General features: G+C 24.2%; 3 protein-coding genes across 4 annotated transcripts; 2 read left to right on the forward strand and 1 right to left on the reverse strand.

Annotated features, from left to right (window-relative positions):
• The first annotated feature begins 371 nt into the window (after positions 1–371).
• LOC122720710 (ras GTPase-activating-like protein IQGAP1) lies at positions 372–7,674 on the forward strand. The gene is made up of 26 exons (XM_043947593.1): positions 372–411; positions 578–671; positions 751–985; positions 1,070–1,214; positions 1,301–1,458; positions 1,531–1,665; positions 1,740–1,824; positions 1,931–2,022; positions 2,114–2,279; positions 2,356–2,519; positions 2,615–2,749; positions 2,849–2,999; positions 3,074–3,328; positions 3,399–3,547; positions 3,609–3,752; positions 3,853–4,158; positions 4,251–4,415; positions 4,488–4,601; positions 4,683–5,020; positions 5,084–5,308; positions 5,417–5,807; positions 5,884–6,063; positions 6,290–6,419; positions 6,485–6,755; positions 6,818–7,099; positions 7,163–7,674. Exons 1-26 carry the CDS (start codon positions 372–374, stop codon positions 7,521–7,523), a joined length of 4,911 nt encoding a protein of 1,636 aa, XP_043803528.1. The 3' UTR covers positions 7,524–7,674.
• A 1,063-nt stretch (positions 7,675–8,737) lies between these two features.
• LOC122720778 lies at positions 8,738–15,578 on the reverse strand. Of its 2 annotated transcripts, none has more exons than XM_043947745.1 (15): positions 15,181–15,578; positions 14,666–14,844; positions 14,309–14,513; positions 14,036–14,232; positions 13,737–13,971; positions 13,504–13,660; positions 13,174–13,405; positions 12,266–13,079; positions 11,461–12,185; positions 11,212–11,387; positions 10,689–11,129; positions 10,389–10,564; positions 10,072–10,319; positions 9,742–10,005; positions 8,738–9,637 (listed from the first exon to the last, which is right to left on the reverse strand). In XM_043947745.1, exons 2-15 carry the CDS (start codon positions 14,803–14,805, stop codon positions 9,463–9,465), a joined length of 4,185 nt encoding a protein of 1,394 aa, XP_043803680.1. In that variant the 5' UTR covers positions 14,806–14,844; positions 15,181–15,578; the 3' UTR covers positions 8,738–9,462. The 2 variants fall into 2 exon arrangements, with proteins under 2 accessions (XP_043803680.1, XP_043803681.1); XM_043947746.1 differs by having other exon boundaries at positions 15,168–15,578.
• A 296-nt stretch (positions 15,579–15,874) lies between these two features.
• Positions 15,875–19,400, forward strand: LOC122720781 (peroxisomal biogenesis factor 6). The gene is made up of 6 exons (XM_043947748.1): positions 15,875–16,325; positions 16,393–16,845; positions 16,918–17,144; positions 17,203–17,626; positions 17,735–18,034; positions 18,095–19,400. The coding sequence occupies exons 1-6, from the start codon at positions 15,890–15,892 to the stop codon at positions 18,685–18,687; spliced, it is 2,433 nt and encodes an 810-aa protein (XP_043803683.1). The 5' UTR covers positions 15,875–15,889; the 3' UTR covers positions 18,688–19,400.
• The last annotated feature ends 328 nt before the right edge of the window (positions 19,401–19,728 follow it).

Here is a 19,728-nt window from a genome sequence, read left to right on the forward strand (position 1 = left end):
TTTTTTCAAGTCTTTAAATTTAGTTATTTTACAGGTCGAATTTTGTTTATTATTTATTTATTTTGTTAGATTTTATAATTTTATAAATTAAAATTGATAATTTATTGTTTATTTATCCGATCATTTCTATTTTATCCAATCAAGTCAAATTAAATCATAAGAAATATGAAGTTAGTTGTTAATATTTTTTTTTATATCCAATGATATTAGATTTGATTGATTTTGGAACATTTCAGTTGGTATTACTAATCAGTGTTGCATCGTATTTGTAGTTTTGAACAAGTTTGAATTTATAGAATTTAACGTATTATTCCATTGTTGTGTATCGCTTTCTGTTTTTATTCGTTTATTATATATTCTTATTAATTAATATGAGTATTGTCAATGAGCAATTAATTAATCATGAAAAAGGTAAGATTAATGACTCGTTTGGATACTTTTACTCTGCATTTTTACCTAATATATGGCACATTGAAAGTTTGATGTTATATGAATGTTGTATGAAATATTAAATGTTAATGTAGAATATATGTATATATATTTAGATTTTCATTATTTAGAAAATAAAGTTTTACAGGAACAGATATTCGTAAATCAGCAGAGGAAATGGATGAACAGCGTCATAAGACAGTTGCTTATGAATATCTCTGTCATTTAGAAGAAGCTAAAAAGTAAATATCTAATAAATTTATCATAAACTAATATCGTTCTTTTTAATTATTATTTTTTAATATTTTCTAAATCTTATAGATGGATGGAAGCTTGTCTTAGAGAAACACTTCCATCAACAACTGAACTAGAAGAAAATTTAAGAAATGGAGTATATTTAGCTAAACTTGCTCATTTTATGGCACCTGAATCTTTGCCTATTCACAAAATATATGATCCTGAACAAAAACGTTATACAGCAATTGGTTTACAATTTAGACATACAGATAATATTAATTATTTTCTAAAAGCCTTAAAATCTATGCAATTACCATTAGTATGTGTTTGTAATATAAAACATAAAATATTTTCTATTTGTTTAAATAAATTGTTAAAAATAATAAAATTAATTTTCTAATAGACTTTTCAACCAGAAACAACAGATATTTATGATAAAAAAAATATGCCTCGTGTAATATATTGTATTCATGCTCTGAGTACTCATTTATTTAAGCTGGGTAAAGCTCCACAAATTCAAGATTTATATGGAAAAGTGAATTTTACTGGTATTAGTTTTATTTTATTTTATTTTATTTTACTTTATATAAAAATATGTAGATTAATTATAATTGTAGCATTTTATTCTCTTTAGAGGAAGAAATAAATATAGTCAGTAAAGAATTAAAAAAATATGGAATACAAATGCCTTCATTTCAAAAAATTGGTGGTTTATTAACAAATAGCATGGAGATTGATGCAGTAACACTTCATGCTGCAATAATAGCTATTAATCAAGCTATTATAGAAAAGGTATAAATATCATATTTTTAAAATGCTTCAAATAACAATTTAAATAATAATATTTAAATTTTATATTTCAAGAATAATGATAAAATATTGACTACACTTCAAAATAAAGTAGTACAATTAAAAAATATTATGTCATGTTATATTAAGAAATATAGTGATACTTTATTTGAAGCAAAGGAATCTAAAATACAAGCTGCTCTTAATAGAGTAAGTAATAATATTTTTTTTAAATTATTTTTATTTATATTTTCTATCGGCATTAATAAATATAATTTTAACAGTCTCTTAATGATAGTTATGTACCAGATATATATGATGAATTGTTGACTCAGGTAGAAATTCAGGGTCATATTAATTACGTTAATAGTAAGTAATTCACAATTATTATTTTTCATTCTAAAAGTCAATTTCCATAAAATATTTCTTTCTAATAGAAATATTTTTTTTAATTATATATATATATATTTTTTAGTTCATTGTGCCATGGAAGATATAATTCAATCTATTCATTCTAAAAATAATGATTTTATGGATAAATTAAAAATATCTACATTGTGTTTAAAAGTATATTTTATTCCAATTTTTACTAATAATCTTTCTTATAATTTTCTTATTTATGAATATTATTTTTTTTTTGATTTGATTTTTTTGTTAGAATATTATTGATGAGAATGCACAATTATATAAAGAACAATTAATGCAATTATTAGAAAGTTCTGAATGGAACAATATATATTCAGAGAGTAATCAGCATCATTGGAAACAACTACTTCAAAAGAAAATTGATGAAGTAAATAAAATGGCATTTAAATCTCAAAAACGTTAGTATTATATGTTATAAAGATTATATTTTCAAATATTTTATATTAAATTACTAAATATTTTTTTTTAATTCAGGAGATGAAAGTATAAAGTTTTTAAATTTAACATTACAAAATAACACACGAAATGATTTCTCTAAAGCTTTAAAAAATCCAGATCTAGGATTAATGGACAAAATTGATGATTTTGCAATACCATTATATTATGAAGAAATGAGAGCTGATTGCATTGAATCTCAGGTAAACATGAAATTTGCAAAATATAAAATTATAATTTATAGAAATTTCTATTATAATATATATATAATTTCTATATATAAATAATATTTTTTTAGAATATTCTTTCATATAATGATATTAAGGTCAGTATTCGAGTTTTATCATCGATTGCAAAAATTACTAAAGCTATAGACACGGGTAATCCAGATTTAGTTTACCAAGCATTAACAAATCCAGATTGTCATTTTTCTGTGAGTTTATTTTTTTATATATATAATATTTTATATATTTTTTTATAGAAATAATTGAAAAGTTATTTTTCTATTTAATATATATTTCTAATATTTTAGGAAATAGATCAAGAAAATAAGGTAAAATATTATAGAATATTAGTAACAGCTCGATGTAAAAAGCAAAATGAAGAATGTCCTGTATTAACATATATTGATATTCAAGATTGCATTGATATTGTCAACCAACAATGTCAAAATGATGATCAAGGTATATAACTTATCTATTACTATAATTATATATATTTTTACTCACATATTTTTAATTTTGTATTATTTTAACAGTAATACAAGTGTTACGTCAATTAAACTTAAGTATTGTAGAAAATGATCGAAATAATGTCATAGCTGCTTTAAAAGATAGTGCATTAAAATTACAAAAAGATACTTCAGCTACTTTGCCAAAAGATGCATCTCTTTATTTGAAATTATTTAAAAAATGTCTTAAAGAAAAACATTCTGATGGTTCTGAATTATGGCTGGAAGATGTAGAAAATATAACAAGAATTGTTGTCTCAGAATCTGAAAATGTTCAAAATGGTATAATTCATACATTTTGTTCATTTATTATCAAACTATAATTTTAATAATAAGCTTTATATTTTTACAGTTTGCACATTTTTATCACAAGTTAATTTAGGATTAAAACAAAATAATATGTTATTCACAATCGATTGTATTCGAGCATTTGGTTTTACAATACCAGAAAAATACAAAACAGAATGTTTTAAAAGTTTATACAATTTAAAAAATACTAAGGTATAATTTAAAATAAATTATATATTAATATTATTTAATTTAATTCTATTTTATATTTTAGGAAAAAAATTATAATTGTGCATTTGTTTATTATATTACTCCTAATAATAATGAATCATATCTAGATTTGCAGAAGTACAATTACACCTGGGACTGTCCCAAAAATATGTCTGAAACATTTTATATTAATATGGAAGATATAAAAGTACTGTGTAATTAAAAAATTTAAACTAATTTAAATAAAAAAAAAATTATTTATTAATTTATTATAAGTATTAATAAATATATTAATTGCCTATTTTTAGGAAATAATAAAAAATACTATAATAAGAGAACATGAAGAGCATAAAATAAGTAAAAAGATAATTCGATTTCAAGCTTATATTCGTGGATATTTATTAAGAAAAAAAATTTCTGATAGATTTACATATTTTTACGATAATATAGATAAAATTATTAAAATACAAGCTTGGTGGAGAAGTATAATACAACAAAAACGATATATGAAATTATTAGAAGAGAAAAGAAAATTTAATGAAAAAGAATTTCAAAATACATATTTGGAAGTGAAAGCTAAATATATAAATGTATTGGATTATTATAAAGAACAAGTAAGTAAAATAATATTTTTCTTTTTTTATTTGAGATTTATGCACGATGAAACAAGAATTTTATTGATTTACTTATACATTATACTTTTTAGGAAGAAAAAATTATAAAAATACAGGCCATGTGGCGTGGTCGTGCTGAAAGACGCGCTTTCCATTCATTATTATATATGGAAAAACCACCATTTCCTGTTGTTCGTCATTTTTCCGCGATTCTAAATTTTAATGCGGAAGATTATGACAAAGATTTACAGTTACAAGTATATAAATTTTTAGTAAATTTTAAACAAGATTTTAATTATTGATATTTTATTATGAATTTATTATTACAGCATTTAAAACACGAAGTTGTACAAAGTATACGACATAATCAGATATTATCACAACAATTAGATAGTATGGATATAAAAATTGGCTTACTTATACAAAATAGAATTACGTTGCAAGTAATGATTAAAATAAAAAATATATATATTGTGTCTGCTAATATATAGCTAAAGATATATTTAAAAAGTTAAAAATTTTAGGATGTTGTAGCTCATGGAAAAAGCTTAGAAACACTTGCAAAGCAAAAACATTCCAATAGGGAGCAACGAAGTTCTTTATCAGATGGTATTAATTCACATAAAGGTTTAAAATCATTAACTAAAGAAGGTCGAAAAATGTTGGAAGGTTATCAACATTTATTTTATGCTTTACAAACTAATCCAACATACTTATCAAAACTTTTGTTTCTTTTACCTCAAAGTAAAACAAATAAATTTCTTCAAAATGTAATTTTAACATTATTTAATTTCGGATCAAATATTAGAGAAGAATATTTATTGTTAAAATTATTTGGGAGTGCATTAAAAGAAGAAATCAGGTATAATTATTATTACATAAAAAAATAAAATAAGAACATAAAATAATAATTATAATTCAATAGGTGTAAGTTTCAAAAACCATCTGAAGTTGTTACCGGAAATCCTCTTGTTTTAAAAATGGTAGTGAATTATGCGCGGCAATTAAATGGTCAAAGAGCTTTAAGACAAATTGTTGGACCAATTATTGAAAAAATTTTAGCTGATAGAACATTAAATATAGAAACAAATCCTATTGATATTTATAAATGTTGGCGAAATCAATTAGAAATGGAAACAGGAGAAACATTGTAAGTTTAAAACAAGTATTATAAATCTTATTAAATATTATATTTTTTTATAATTTTTTTTTTTTTATTTTTTTTTTTTAATTTTTTTTTTTTTTTTTTTTTTGACAGAAATTTGCCTTATACGGTAACACAAGAACAAGCTTTAAATTATGAACAAGTACGAATTAGACTAAATAAGGGAATACAATTATTGCAAAGTACTGTTTTAGAATTTTTAACTAAAATAACTGAATCAAGAGATTTAATACCATATGGAATGTTATATATGGCTAAAATTTTAAATGATTCTTTAACTGAAAAATTCCCAAATGCCCCAGAAAAAGATATTTTAAAAGTAGTGGGAAATTTGATTTATTATCATTTCATAAATGCAGCTATTGTAGCTCCAGATGCTTTTGATATAATTACATTACCTATTGATAGATCATTATCAAATGATCAACGAAGAAATTTAGCTAGTATTGCAAAAATTTTACAATTTGCTGCTTCTAAAAAAGGAGTAATTATATTTTTTGCAATATTTATAATATCTAAAATTATAAAATAAAAAGCATTATATATATATTTTTTTATAGTTTGGTGAAGAGGCTACACATTTAGTCTGTTTAAATCCATTTATAATTGAATGTCATGAAAAATTTAAAAGTTTTTTTCGTTACTGTTGTCAAATTGAAGATTTAGAAGAACATTTTTGTATTCACGAATATACAGAAGCCACACTCATTCAAAAACCTGAAATTTATATTTCACTACAAGTAAGCAAAATTTTAATGACTATAAATTTTTTATTATTATTATATTTATATTATTATTATTATTATTTTATTAATTTATATATATAATATAATAATATATAATTATATTATAATATAATATATATAATTATAATATAATAATATAATAATTTATATATATTTTTTATTAATTTATATTATTATTATTAATATTTTATATTATTATATTTATTTATGTTAATTATAGGAAATTTGTGATACTCATTGCCTCATGTTAGAATATCAAGATCAAATAGCACCAGATCCATTAGATTCCTTGCATGATTTATTGGATGATTTAGGTCCTGCACCAACTGTTGCTTCTTTACTTGGGATCTGTAAGAAATAATTTATTATTACATTATATTTCATTTAACATAATTTCATTAAAATTATTCATTAGCTGATAGTATATGCGAGACAAATTTAATGCGCTTTGGGAAAACAGAAGTATGTCTCGTACTTACTAATAAATTTCAAATACCAGAAGATGAAGATGTTAGTCTAAACAAACTTTTTATAAAAACGAAAGAATTATTAGTTTCTGTACTACAATTTTTGAAAGGTCAAACATTAGTTGAAGCTTTAGAAACTATATGTTCTCCTATACAAGAAAAATTATATGATGTAAAGTGCTCCAGTTTATCACCTACTTTAAATATCATTCATAAAAGGTATTATAATGAAATAAATTATTAGTTAAATAAATAAAAGAGAAATAAAAATTTATTTACAGTTCGTCCTTAAATGATTGTAAACTTCAGTTACGAGCGTATCTTAATAAACTTGAACTTGGCGGATGGGTCAGTCAAATAGATGGATATCAAAATATTATAACTGCAGTGGCCAAAGATCTTTGTAACAAAGGAAAATATCGAATAATACGAAATAAAGAATTACAGACATTACGTACAACTAAACAAAGATTAGAAGAAAAATGTAAATATTATCAAGAACAAGTAGAATATTATAATGAATATATACAACGTTGTTTGGAAAATTTACACACCGGAAAAGGGTATGTAATATAATTTTTTCTATTACATTTTATATTTTTAACATATTTAAATTTTTTACATAGATCATTACAAGCATTTAAAGCTATTCAAAAAAATAATCATGTTAAATTAAGATCTAAAATGACATTAAAATATTCTGCATCCAAATTACAAGAAAAAGGAGTATTATTAGAAGTTGATGGACTTCCCCAATCACAATTTAAAAATGTAATTTTCGAAATAAGTCCAACAGAACATACCGGTCTTTTTAGCGTACGTTGCAAATTTATGGGAGTAGAAATGGAAAAAGTTGATATCGATATACAAAAGTTACTTGAATTACAATTCGAAGGTGCACCAATTATGGATATGTTTGGAAAAGCAAAAATTAATGTAAATTTATTGTTATATTTATTAAATCGAAAATTTTATGGTAAAACTTAAAGAAACAAATTAAATTATGTAAATTTATAAATATGACAACTATGCATTATGTTCTTATGAGATTTTAAACGAAGATATGTTAAATCTTAAATTTTGTATAGTTTATAGAAATTTTAGATTTACAAAATTTATAGAAAGAGAGAGAGAGAGAGAGAGAGAGAGAGAGAGAGAGAGAGAGAGAGAGAGAGATATTATTATACAATTAATTTTTGTAAATAATTATACTTATAAAAACTTAAGTTTATTTATACAAGATTTTTTGGAATACTTATGTGTATCAATGAGAAAGACCAGTGTAACAAAGTATATAAATTTAGGAAATCTTAGATTTATATATTTATAATGTAACACTGGCATGCAATGATTTAATTATTTTTAATTTTACGTAATAAGATATATTTAACAATAATACATGAAGAAATCTATAAAACAAAAATTTTAAATAATAATAATTAAGAGTTTTTAGAAGAGAAACATTTTTTTTAATTTTTATAAAAATAAGTAAACTAATAGTAGTAAATATCACCTATAACTTCCTCTAAAATTTATTTATATTAATTAAATTTAGTTTCAGCAATACCACTCGTTTTTTTTTCTTTTTTTTTCTTTTTAATAATATAGGTATTGAATAATTGTAGATATATCTCATATGAATATAAATATTTTTATGTTATATCGTTAAAATAAGATAAGGCATATTCTTAGAAATTTCTAAATGAGAGCAATAGATTGTCTATTATTATGATTTCTAATTCAACATATACAATTTATATTATTTTTTAAATATTAGACAACCTAATGTTCTTATGCATTTTATAAAATCTAAGATCGAATTGCTTGAACACAAGCTTTGAAATTTCTATTGTATGCATATTAAGTATATATATATATATATATATATATATATATAAATTCTATTTTATAAAATATACTACATAAAGGCCTGTTTAGTGGATACTAGTGATTAAGCCTGCACATTTAAAATAAAAAATTAATAAAACAAATTAGAAAATTGTATATCAATATAATTTTTGTATATAATTGCTTATATATTATATTAAATTTTTACATTTTATGAGCTTGCATGTTTTATTATTAAAGATTTTTTCTAAATAAATATCTAAAACGAAACAAAATATTAATATTAAAATCAATTATTAAAACAAATATTTTTGTTTTTATTATTATTGTTATTATTTTTTTATTTGTATTTTATTATTTATTTTTTACAGAACATGCGAGAGAATTTAATTTTTTAAATATAATTACATTACAATACATATGTGTGCGTGTAAAAAAATGTGATATCTGTCGAATAGAAGTTTATTTTATCCCATATATATTTTATAAACACTACATACATATTATCTAAGAATGCAAGCTTACATGGTGTACTTCATAATATGTCAGTACCCAAATTTTTTTCGCTTGTAATTATAAAACATTGTGGATAAACAACCCGCATTTATCTTTGCATATGATATTATAAATATTTATTTTTTACATATCCATTTTTTTCAAAGTTTCGTTTTTAATTCAACTTTATTATTATACAAATCTACCTTTACATAATTTACGTGACAGATGCTAACATCCAGGTACTGTGCCACGAGGTATCTTGAAAGACATTTTTATAACTTATGGAGCATAAAATGTCTATAATATCATTAAATTGAAATTTTTTTTTTTATCGAATTAAGTATTTAATATTTTTAATATAATTGATTATGTGCAAGCAATATAGTCCATTAAAGCCTCCACGAAGCAGGCCATAAAGTGCATTTCATGTACTATTAACTGTGTATTACATATGTCACCATAATATTAACTTTGATAATAAATAGCATAATAACATTAATTTTTTTAATAAATGTTGGTTCTTTACTAAATATGTGCACAAATAGGGACACAACGTTTGATACAATATATTCAGTAAGTGTTATCGTTTGTTTAAAATATTAACAAAATTTCTAAATTTCTGTTGTGCATCCGTCATCTGTGCTAATGTTTCCTCCATCATGTTGCGCAATTTTGATAAATCCGGCATTTTATCGCATGATTCAATATTTAATAATTCTGTGAAGAATTGCTCCCAAGCAGCTCTCTTAGCATACCTATATTTTTTAAATAAATTTTTAATAAATCTTATTTTTTATAACTTAATAAAATCATATCAATTATATTTTTATTATTTTTATATATTTTTAAATATATATACCTTGGTATTTTTGATGTAATAAACCAGCGACCACTAATATTTGAAACTCTCATATAATTACCAAATAATAAACAATGACTTGTCGCAGCTAAACAATACAAATCGGTCTGATACGTCCATGGTTTTCCAGTTTGCATTTCAATACACGTAAAATCTTCTGTTTTTATAACTTGAGTAAATGTTGTCTTTTCTGGCAAAAGATTCATATCTATACTACATCCAAAATCAATTAATTGTATTGTTGGTCTCACATCTTCTGTTGGTCTAAAATTATTATAATTATAAATTTGTAATAATTTAATAAAATGTTAATAAATATTAAATACATACAAACGCATTAGGAGAAAATTATCTGGTTTAATATCTCCATGGATTATTTGACATTTATGTAAATATTCCACAATTTGTAATATTTCAATTGTGAAAAATATAGCCAAATGCTCTAATAATGGTTTACCAGTAGCAATTTTTATTTGATTTGTTACTGCTAATAATGTTCCAAATCTGGAATATTCTGAAACTAATACACTACTATTATTCGCAACATATGCCATCGAAACATCCATAAATCCGCGCAACTAAAAAAAAACATTATTATTGTAAAAATGATAAAATTATTATTTGTAAATAATTAATAAATATTTTACCATATGTGGATTAGTAAGACGATTTTTTATTTCCCTAGTGATATAAAACTCCCAAACCCAAGCAGGCTTTTGAGTTTTCAGGGCAACAGTTTGACCTGTTTGTGAGTTCACTGCGCTAAATACTGTACCGTACGTTCCCTTTCCAAGGCACTTTACCAAATCGTACGCTTCAGTACCTAAATACATAAAAAAAATAAAAATAACAAATATAGATATAAAAATACAATACTGCATGTATGATGAGATCAGTATTGTATGACAATATTAATATATGTTTCAAGTATATCAAAATGCACTGACCAAGCGTAATTGTAGTAGAAGGCACAAGCTTATTTAAATTAATATTTAATCTCACATATCCCTCTGCATGATGTGACTGGGGAAATTTAATTTTCTTTAAAAGACCAGCTATCAAATTTCTATCAAAAGGATTTATATTTCCCGAAGGTAACTGAAAGCTTTCTTCTTCTGCTTCTTCCATAGGTTCTTGGTGCTCTTCACATTCCATTGAATCAACTTTTTCTTGTTGATCTATTTCGTTAAACTTAAAGTTAATTGATTTTCGCAGATCGCAATTCTTCTTAATTTCAGAAGTAATTTGATCCACGTTACGTTGTACTGTACGCGGACTTTGAGCGTGCACAGCTTGAATTTGGGCTTGAGCTTGAATTTGTGCTTGAAGCTTTTGTTCATAAGGTTGATTCGCAGATAAAGTAATATCTTTTGTTTCATCTTCTAGACCTTATTAAAAACAAAATCTTCCTTCATATATAGCGAATTTTTAAAAATAAATTAAAAATTCTTAAATATTTGATTAAAATACCTTTATTAATACTTTGTTCTTTTATTGGAACCAAATCTTCTTTTGTTAATGTAAAACCTAATACAGTATTTCTTGTATGAGTACTGCTGCTAGAACTACTTGAAATATATTCTCTAGTAGATTCTAGTATAACACTCAACTTATCTTCAGTTTCACCATTAGGTGCATCTGAAGAGCTGCAAATAAAATATAAAATAAATATAAATTAGAGTGTAATATTAATTAATTATATAATTAAAAATTGCATACGATTGAGGTGCAGCACATTGATTTGAATATTGTGGAGTTCCTTCTATTATTTTGTAAGATTGTCTAAAATGATTAGTCATAGGTGTTGAACTTGTTAATTGCGTATTAAATGCTTCTGTGAAACAAGTATCGTTATTTCCCGTCAATGGTGTGATACCGAGACTTTCATCGATATATAAAGAATTTTCATCAGCTGGCTTTGGTGTCATATTTTCTTCCATTGGTCCATTATAATCAACGACGATAGCGTTTTCTTTATCTTCAGCACTTTCGAGATATTTAATATCTCTACGATTCATTCCTGGAGATTTTATATATGGTAATTCAGGTGGCATTCTATAAGGTTTACTGGTTTCAACATCTGATTCGTTATATGGAGAATAATGAAGTTGTTTCTGAGGTTCTATATTTTGCTGCAATAACGTGGATTCCAGTTGCGAAGGGTATTGTTGATAAGCAATATCATTTGGCATTATATTGCCATAAACTTGAATATGTTGCATATGATGAGGATGATTGTGAAGATGTTGATTATGTGATGGTTGATGTTGAGGATGAGATTGATGATGTTGAATTTGACTATGAGACTGTAAATGTGATACATGAGAAAGAGTATGATGATGGGGAATCACATGAGCTTGTTGATGTGCTTGAATTAATTGTTGATGATGCTGTGAATGATGTGATCGGGAATGAGATTGCTGTACTTGTTGTTCATGATGTTGCTGTAATTAATTATTTTAGAAATTAATAAAAAAATTTCTTAGTATATAAAAAATTTTTTTATATATATTTTATATTATACCTCTATTTGATATTGGTACGTATTATGTAATCCAGAATTATTATAAGAAGTTTGATGCTCTTGATTAGAATAAGTTTGATGAGTAGAATAGTTTTGATGATTCTCTTGATCATTATAAGGTTGTACATTATATCCTGAATGATGTTTACTACTTGACATTGCTTGCTGTGTCATTGAACTATCCATATGTATGTCAAAAGATAATTTACTTTTGGCATCTGGAATTCTAGGTGTCATAGGAGTACGAAAATTAGGTGTTGTAGATACTGCATCAGGAGAGCGCCACATATCTTGTACGACAGACATTGCTTCTTTTGTATTAACAGTAAGACTTTGTCCAAGTAAATGTTCCTCAGGATCAGTGTTCAATGATGATGTATGATGAATAAAACTGGACTGTAACTTTCGTTGTGAATTTAATTCTGCTTCCATTCTCTGTGCTTCTAATCTCTCTGCTTCAATCCTTTCAGCTTCAATTCTTTCTGCTTCTAATCGTTCTAATTCACGTTGCTCTGCCTCACGTCTTTGTGTTTCTAAAACTTGGTTTTCAGTTTCATATTGCTGCCTTTGAAGTTCTTGTTGTTCAACTTGAAGTCTCTGTCTATCCAATTCAAGTTGTTCCACTTCTCTACGTTGTTGTTCCATTTTTCTTTGTCTTTCTGTTATCTCTTGTTGTTCAAACTCTTGTCTTTGACATAATTCTTGTAAAGATATATCATGCCTCTGATGATTGGGTTCAAAGTTTTTATTTTGGATTTGGCGATCAGTTTCTCTTATATCTAATACATCATGCTTTTTCTCTAAAGTTTGTGCTCTATAATTACATTATAATTTTTTTAATATGTGTAATTGTAATCATTTAATAAAATTTATTTATCATTAAAAAGCCATTAATAAAAATAAATTACCTTTGTAAATACACTTGAGCTCTTACTTCCTCCATACTTTGATCCATATTATTAGCATAAACTAATTCTTTGGGATAATGAGGCCTTAATATAATATTTGGATTTGGAGGATCTGGTACAAATACAGGCACTGTTAAATGCTCTGGATATTTGCTACCATCAAAAAAATATGTATGATTTGGAAATAATCTTAGATTGTTTGCATCAAAGTCATCTGGTTGATCTTCATGAACTGATTTAAGTAACAATAAAATGGATAACAAAAAAAAAGAATTTTTCATATAAATATGTAATATATAAATATATTTTTTTTTGTAAATACAATTATACCTTTGAAAGATAATTTTGTAGAAGATATCATTAGTGGACATCGTTTACTTCCACTATTCCATGGACCAGGTTTAATTGTATTTTCTTTATGTATTGTATCTTCTACTGGTACATGATCTAATATACTTGAAATTTTCATTTCACTTGGCATATCATCCTGAAATATCATCAGAAATTTCTTAATGTATATTTATATTATTATATTTCGAATATATCATTAAATATTTATATACTTGATATATCTGTATCCTGGAATTTGGTCTAGTATGATGTATTGCTGATGAAATTTGTGGAATTGTTCCAGGAAAATGTTCACGTACTCGATGTCCAGTACGTATACTACCAACTTTTTTACCAGCTTTTATTGCTCTTAAAGAACTAAAAGCCTGACGTTGCTCAAATAATGACATTTCATTACGATCATCCGTACGTCCTAATGTTTTACGCGCAACTGCAAGTTGAAAGTTCCTAGAATGGATAAAATTTATATTATAAATAATTCTGTTCACATTGATTGTTTTATGATCAGTACTTGTGAGCATAATCTAATTCATCCTGTGGTTGTGCTAAAGCAGATAAACCCATTAAATAAACTTCATCAGCACGTTTATAATCTTCTATTTGTTCTAATTCAAAAGCCCATGCTCTGTACATATCTGCAACCATAGTCCCAATTCCATTGTTATGCAAAAGTTGATATAATTCTAATGGATTTTTTTGCATACTTATCTGCAATCAAATGCTTATTCTATAAAATAATAACAAAAACATTTTCTTCTCTACAAAAACATATTTCAAATCTTACATAATTAATCCAAAGACGTATATATCTACGATCTTGATGATATTTGGTCTCTTTTTCAAATATAGCTAAGCATTGTTGCAAAAGTTTTCCAATATGTGATTCATGTCCATTTTTTGGATAACTTTGCTCCACCCAAAGTATATATTCATACCAATTTTCTAAAGGATCATCTCCATCATAATTTTTTATTGCATCTTCATACATTCTAAAAACAATAATATGAAATTTTAAGATATATTTTAAAATAAAATAGAATTATATATAATATATATAAAATAATATATAATATATAATAATATATAAATAATATATATATATATAAATAAAATAAAAATTAATAATGATTGTTTAACTTACTGTTTTTCATGTAAAAGTAATTGTTGAGCATCTGCATCCTCTTGTGCTCTTAATGCAGTTCCTAACTGTACAGCATTTCGTCCATAACGCAATGGTTGAATATTTTCCTTACAAAGAGCTATGACTGTTGCAGGATCCATTCTTAATTCTATACTTTTTTAATTAAATCACCTTATATTCTAGAAGGAAGAAAACATTGAAATAATAAAGAGTTGATAACATTATTTTTTGGTCTATTATAATGGTCTATTATAAAGATATTTTTAACTGTATTCAAAAATGAATACAATAAAACATGTTAAATTTTGAATAATTTGTTCTAATATATTACAATAAAATATATTAATAATTTTAATTTATTGTAATATGTGAGAATGTATCAAAATCAAAAATTCAAATGCATGAGTCTCCAAGTATTTAATTAAATATAATGCAAACAATAATCTGAACTATAAAATGATAAAGTAAAGTGTAAGCAATCTTTTCTTTGGAAACACTTAACCTTTTACACGTACTAAAACTTTGCATAATATTCTTCGAATAGTAGTGGACCTTCAAATTTGAACAAATCTAGTCTTGATATCTCCAATAAGGACGCTATGAGTTTAGGTTAGGTTAGTTTTCTATTTAACGGCTGCGACTACCAACGGTTGTTCGCTGTCTTCTGCTATGCTGTGTTTCAAATGATGCAAGAGTTACGTCTTGCTAATCACAAATTTTAATTCAATATACTATACGAAAGAGTCGAGAATCGATGTGAAGAAAGATTCACCGTGCTTAATATAGTTTTCACACAAATCCCTATTGAAAATTACCAATAGGACAGCTGTTACAAAGGGACTTTGCATGATCTTTAAATCTACACTTCCGTCACTGTTTCTATAGTAACTTGGCAGATTGGTCCAAAATCGGTACGCCAATAATATTATATTTTTTTTAATTTTTTTTATTTTTTTTTCGTTTTTAATAATCATTATGAAGATTCATTAAATCCAAACAAATTCATTTCATTATGAAGTTTAAAAATTATTTCACAATATAAATCATTTAAAGTATACATAGTTACTTATTATATATCAGATATTATGAAATTTAGTATATTACCTACTTGCTATCTATTATTAAACGATTTTGATTTTTATTTCATTATATAAAAATTGATTATTCTTTTATTTTTCAGCACATGATTTTTATTTTCAAATATAATCGAATTACAAATGCAATATGAATTCTTTATATTTTTATATAAATTTTTTACGAGAATTAACAAAAATATTAATGAAACATAATTTTAATTACATACTTTTGTATATATTTGTACAGTTTGCATTTTTTAAATTAAAAACATTAATCGATACAGAATTTAACTGGAATATATTATCTGATTTTGCTTTAAAAAATTTAATAAGACAATTTTATAATGAAAAAAATTATTACGTAGATCGTAATTCTTGCTTATTAGCAAATATACAATATTTTAAAGTTTCTACACCTACTTGGTTTTATATATGTTCAAAATTTTCTTTAAAAAAATATAAAATATTAATTATACCCAAAATACAAAAAGACAATATTGATACAAATAATATATTTATATCAGAAACTATGAAATATAATATAGAAAATGCATTACACTGCACTGTTGATAAATGTTTCTTATGTAAGTATATATTAAAATATTATAATTAACATTTTAATAAATCTCAAATTTTTTTAATTCCTTTCAGTGCCAGCAAAAGATAATGCTATTAAGTTTGCTACAGTAGTTAAAGTTTCTATGATATCTAATCCATATGAAAGTACAGATAATTTAATACGTATTTTATTAGAAAATTATTTTTCTGAACCTAGATTTCTAAAAAAAAATGACTTATTTGGAATTAATGTAAAAGAATATATGTTGGATCAAATGTATTTATATATTAATCCTTTAATGTCTATAATATATTTTAAAGTTAATTCCATTATTATTAATGATAAAGATTGTACAATTAATGATACTTCTTATATTTTATTTGGAGAAACTACAGTTATTCAAGAACCAAATATACATACTTATTTACCTCAAAAACATTTTGATTATAATCAAATCGAAGAGAAACACATAGAATTATGTCCACCAAGTTTAGCTACACTTTTGGAACATTTAGAACATTGTATTTTGCCATTTATTAAACATGGTAAAAGTTAATTAAATATCTAAATGAATCTAAATAATATAAATTAGATTTATAATTTAATGTTTTTAATAGATATTCAATTATCCATAAACCCAATATTTCTTATTAAGGGTTCACAAGGTTCAAATAAACGTAAATTAATTCAAATTTTGGCTGAAAAAATGGGTTTGAATTTTCTTAATATAGATTTTGCTGAAGTTCAAGCTTTGACATCAGCCCAAACAGAAGCTAAATTACGCATTGTATTACATAATGCTGAACAATCTATGCCATGTATGCTCTGTTTAAATAATATAGAGGTATTTTAAAAATATTTTTGCTAAGATATTTGCAAATTTTCTAAACTAATATTTGTAGGTATTTGGTAAAAATTCTGAAGGTCAAAAGGATGAAAGAGTTATATCAACTTTTTCAAATGAGATAAATTTGTTATATAATAAACATTTAAAGTATCCAATTATTATAATAGCTACTACAAATGAGTCTGATATACCATCAGAATTAAACAGAATTTTTATTGAAACAATACATTTAGAACATTTAAATCAGAACAAAAGAACAAATTTAATTTCTTGGTTGCTTATGAAACAAAATCTTGATTATCAAGTGAATTTATCAAAAATTTCTGGAATATGTTCAGATTTTAGATATTCAGACTTATTGACATTAATACTAAATGCTGTGAAATTTCGATGCAAAGATAAATGGAAAAATTTCAGTGCTAAGAATTTAAAACTTTTTAACTTAGTACTTTTACAAGAAGATTTTGATAAAGCTTATGGTAAAATTTAATATTATAAAAATAATTATGATTTATATAAAAATATAAAAAAATGATAAAATAATTATTTATATTAGACCAATTTAAATTTTTTCACTTCATTTATAGAATATATGCAATCTATATATACAGATTGTAAAGGTACACCACATATACCAAAAGTTTATTGGGAAGATATAGGTGGATTAATAAACTTGAAACATGAAATAACGCGACGAATTCAGTTACCTTTAATGAACACTTTAGAATTCGGACAATCTGGTCTTCTTTTATATGGACCACCAGGAACTGGAAAAACACTTCTTGCTAAGGCTGTAGCAACAGAGTATCAGCTTCACTTTTTATCAGTTAAAGGCTCCGAAATGCTAAATATGTATGTCGGTCAAAGTGAAAAAAATGTTAGACAAGGTAAAGTAATGAAATATATATTAAATATATATCTTAAAAATAAAAAATACAATATCGTAGTGTTCGAGCGAGCAAGAGCAGCAGTGCCATGTATAATATTTTTTGACGAATTGGATTCATTAGCACCTAATCGCGGACGAAGTGGTGATAGCGGAGGTGTAATGGATCGTGTGGTATCTCAATTGCTCGCAGAAATGGATGGTCTTGACTATTCAAATAATGTATTTATAATAGGAGCTACAAACAGACCAGATCTCATTGATCCTGCCCTTCTTCGACCTGGTCGATTCGATAAATTATTATATGTAGGGATTCATTGTGATCGTGATTCGCAATTTAATGTATTAAAGGCATTAACTCGTAAATTTAAATTCCGTGAAAATGGAAAAGAATTAGAGAAGTTTATATCTCAATTGCCCAATCATACGACTGGTGCTGATTTATATTCTGTTTGTTCAAATGCATGGTTAAATGCAGCACGTAAAATTTTAAATAGTTATCAAAATAGTTCTAAAGATGTTAAATTAAATGAATATGTTGTTGTAGAATTAGAAGATTTTTCAAAAGCAGCGTACGATTTGATACCTTCGGTTAGTAAACAAGAAGCCGAAAAATACAAAAGAATGGAGATAGAATTATCTTCGGTATCGTGATATACTTAATTGTATCTCAAGCATTGTATTGAATATTTTCTAGTTTTATAAACGACATATTAATTTATTTGGAGAAAAATGTAAAACAGTTTTTACAATGAATAATTCAATCTAAGATAACTACATTCTATTTTAGATTGTACCAAATAATTAATCTTGTATGCTATTATATGGCAAAGAATGTAATATAGATATATTTTCGGATTTTCAAGATGTTTTACTTATTAACGATACATTATAATATACCAATCAAAAAGAAAAAATAGAAAAATACAGGAAAATAATATCTAAATTTATCGAATTATGAAATTTTATATAACAAAAAATAATGACTCAATAAAGACTTTTTTTTTGCAAATTGCAATAATCGGAATTGAATAATTAATTTACTGCAATCATTAATAAACTAAATAAAACATTTATTTTCATTAAATATGATTAATTTGTGAGTTCAAACAACACTCGAGCACTCTAAATAACAAATCGCACTTAAACGATTATTATTTTATTTATATACAATATAAGATTATTTGCAATTTTGTATTTTATAAGTGCAATATTATGACTTGTGCTTTAAAATGTTTTTAAATATTTTAATTACATTCTTCATATATATATATATATATATATATATATATATACATATATATATATACACACACACACATACACAGTCTAAATTCTAGACTCTAAAATAACGTACTATTTTATTTAATTACAGAATAACATTCCTTTGGTATGATCGCGAGGTAGAATTGATTCTAATGCAATTTATTCAATATATTGAAGAATATACCGGTTTTTTTTCCAGTTCGAATTTATTTCATGAAAATAAAATATTTGTACGTATATATTATAAATTTTTTTTTAAGCAATCATTAAAGTACTTAGAATTAATAAGAAAAATTATAGAATTATAAAAAATTTTTGTTAATCTTATGTTGAATTATTTTATAGAAATTTTACAATTACGAGTATTTTTACTTTGTTTCAAATTATTCAAATAAAAATTATTAAAAATTGTTCTAAAATAAATTTATC

Source organism: Apis laboriosa, unplaced genomic scaffold, assembly GCF_014066325.1.
Source record: "Apis laboriosa isolate Shangri-la unplaced genomic scaffold, ASM1406632v1 scaffold1321_cov151, whole genome shotgun sequence".
Taxonomy (NCBI): domain Eukaryota; kingdom Metazoa; phylum Arthropoda; class Insecta; order Hymenoptera; family Apidae; genus Apis; species Apis laboriosa.

Excerpts from the sequence above, each read along its gene's own strand:
- LOC122720710 (XM_043947593.1), top strand. The coding sequence starts at position 372 with ATGAGTATTGTCAATGAGCAATTAATTAATCATGAAAAAG. Across the intron at positions 3,000-3,073 it reads ATGTCAAAATGATGATCAAG|TAATACAAGTGTTACGTCAA; the intron begins GTATATAACTTA and ends TTATTTTAACAG. Across the intron at positions 6,420-6,484 it reads TGCTTCTTTACTTGGGATCT|CTGATAGTATATGCGAGACA; the intron begins GTAAGAAATAAT and ends ATTATTCATTAG.
- LOC122720781 (XM_043947748.1), top strand. The coding sequence starts at position 15,890 with ATGAATTCTTTATATTTTTATATAAATTTTTTACGAGAATTAACAAAA. Across the intron at positions 17,145-17,202 it reads TCTGTTTAAATAATATAGAG|GTATTTGGTAAAAATTCTGA; the intron begins GTATTTTAAAAA and ends TAATATTTGTAG. Across the intron at positions 18,035-18,094 it reads TGAAAAAAATGTTAGACAAG|TGTTCGAGCGAGCAAGAGCA; the intron begins GTAAAGTAATGA and ends ACAATATCGTAG.
- LOC122720778 (XM_043947745.1), bottom strand. The coding sequence starts at position 14,805 with ATGGATCCTGCAACAGTCATAGCTCTTTGTAAGGAAAATATTCAACCA. Across the intron at positions 13,661-13,736 it reads CCAGGATACAGATATATCAA|GATGATATGCCAAGTGAAAT; the intron begins GTATATAAATAT and ends ATGATATTTCAG. Across the intron at positions 10,006-10,071 it reads AATTTTCTCCTAATGCGTTT|ACCAACAGAAGATGTGAGAC; the intron begins GTATGTATTTAA and ends TAATAATTTTAG.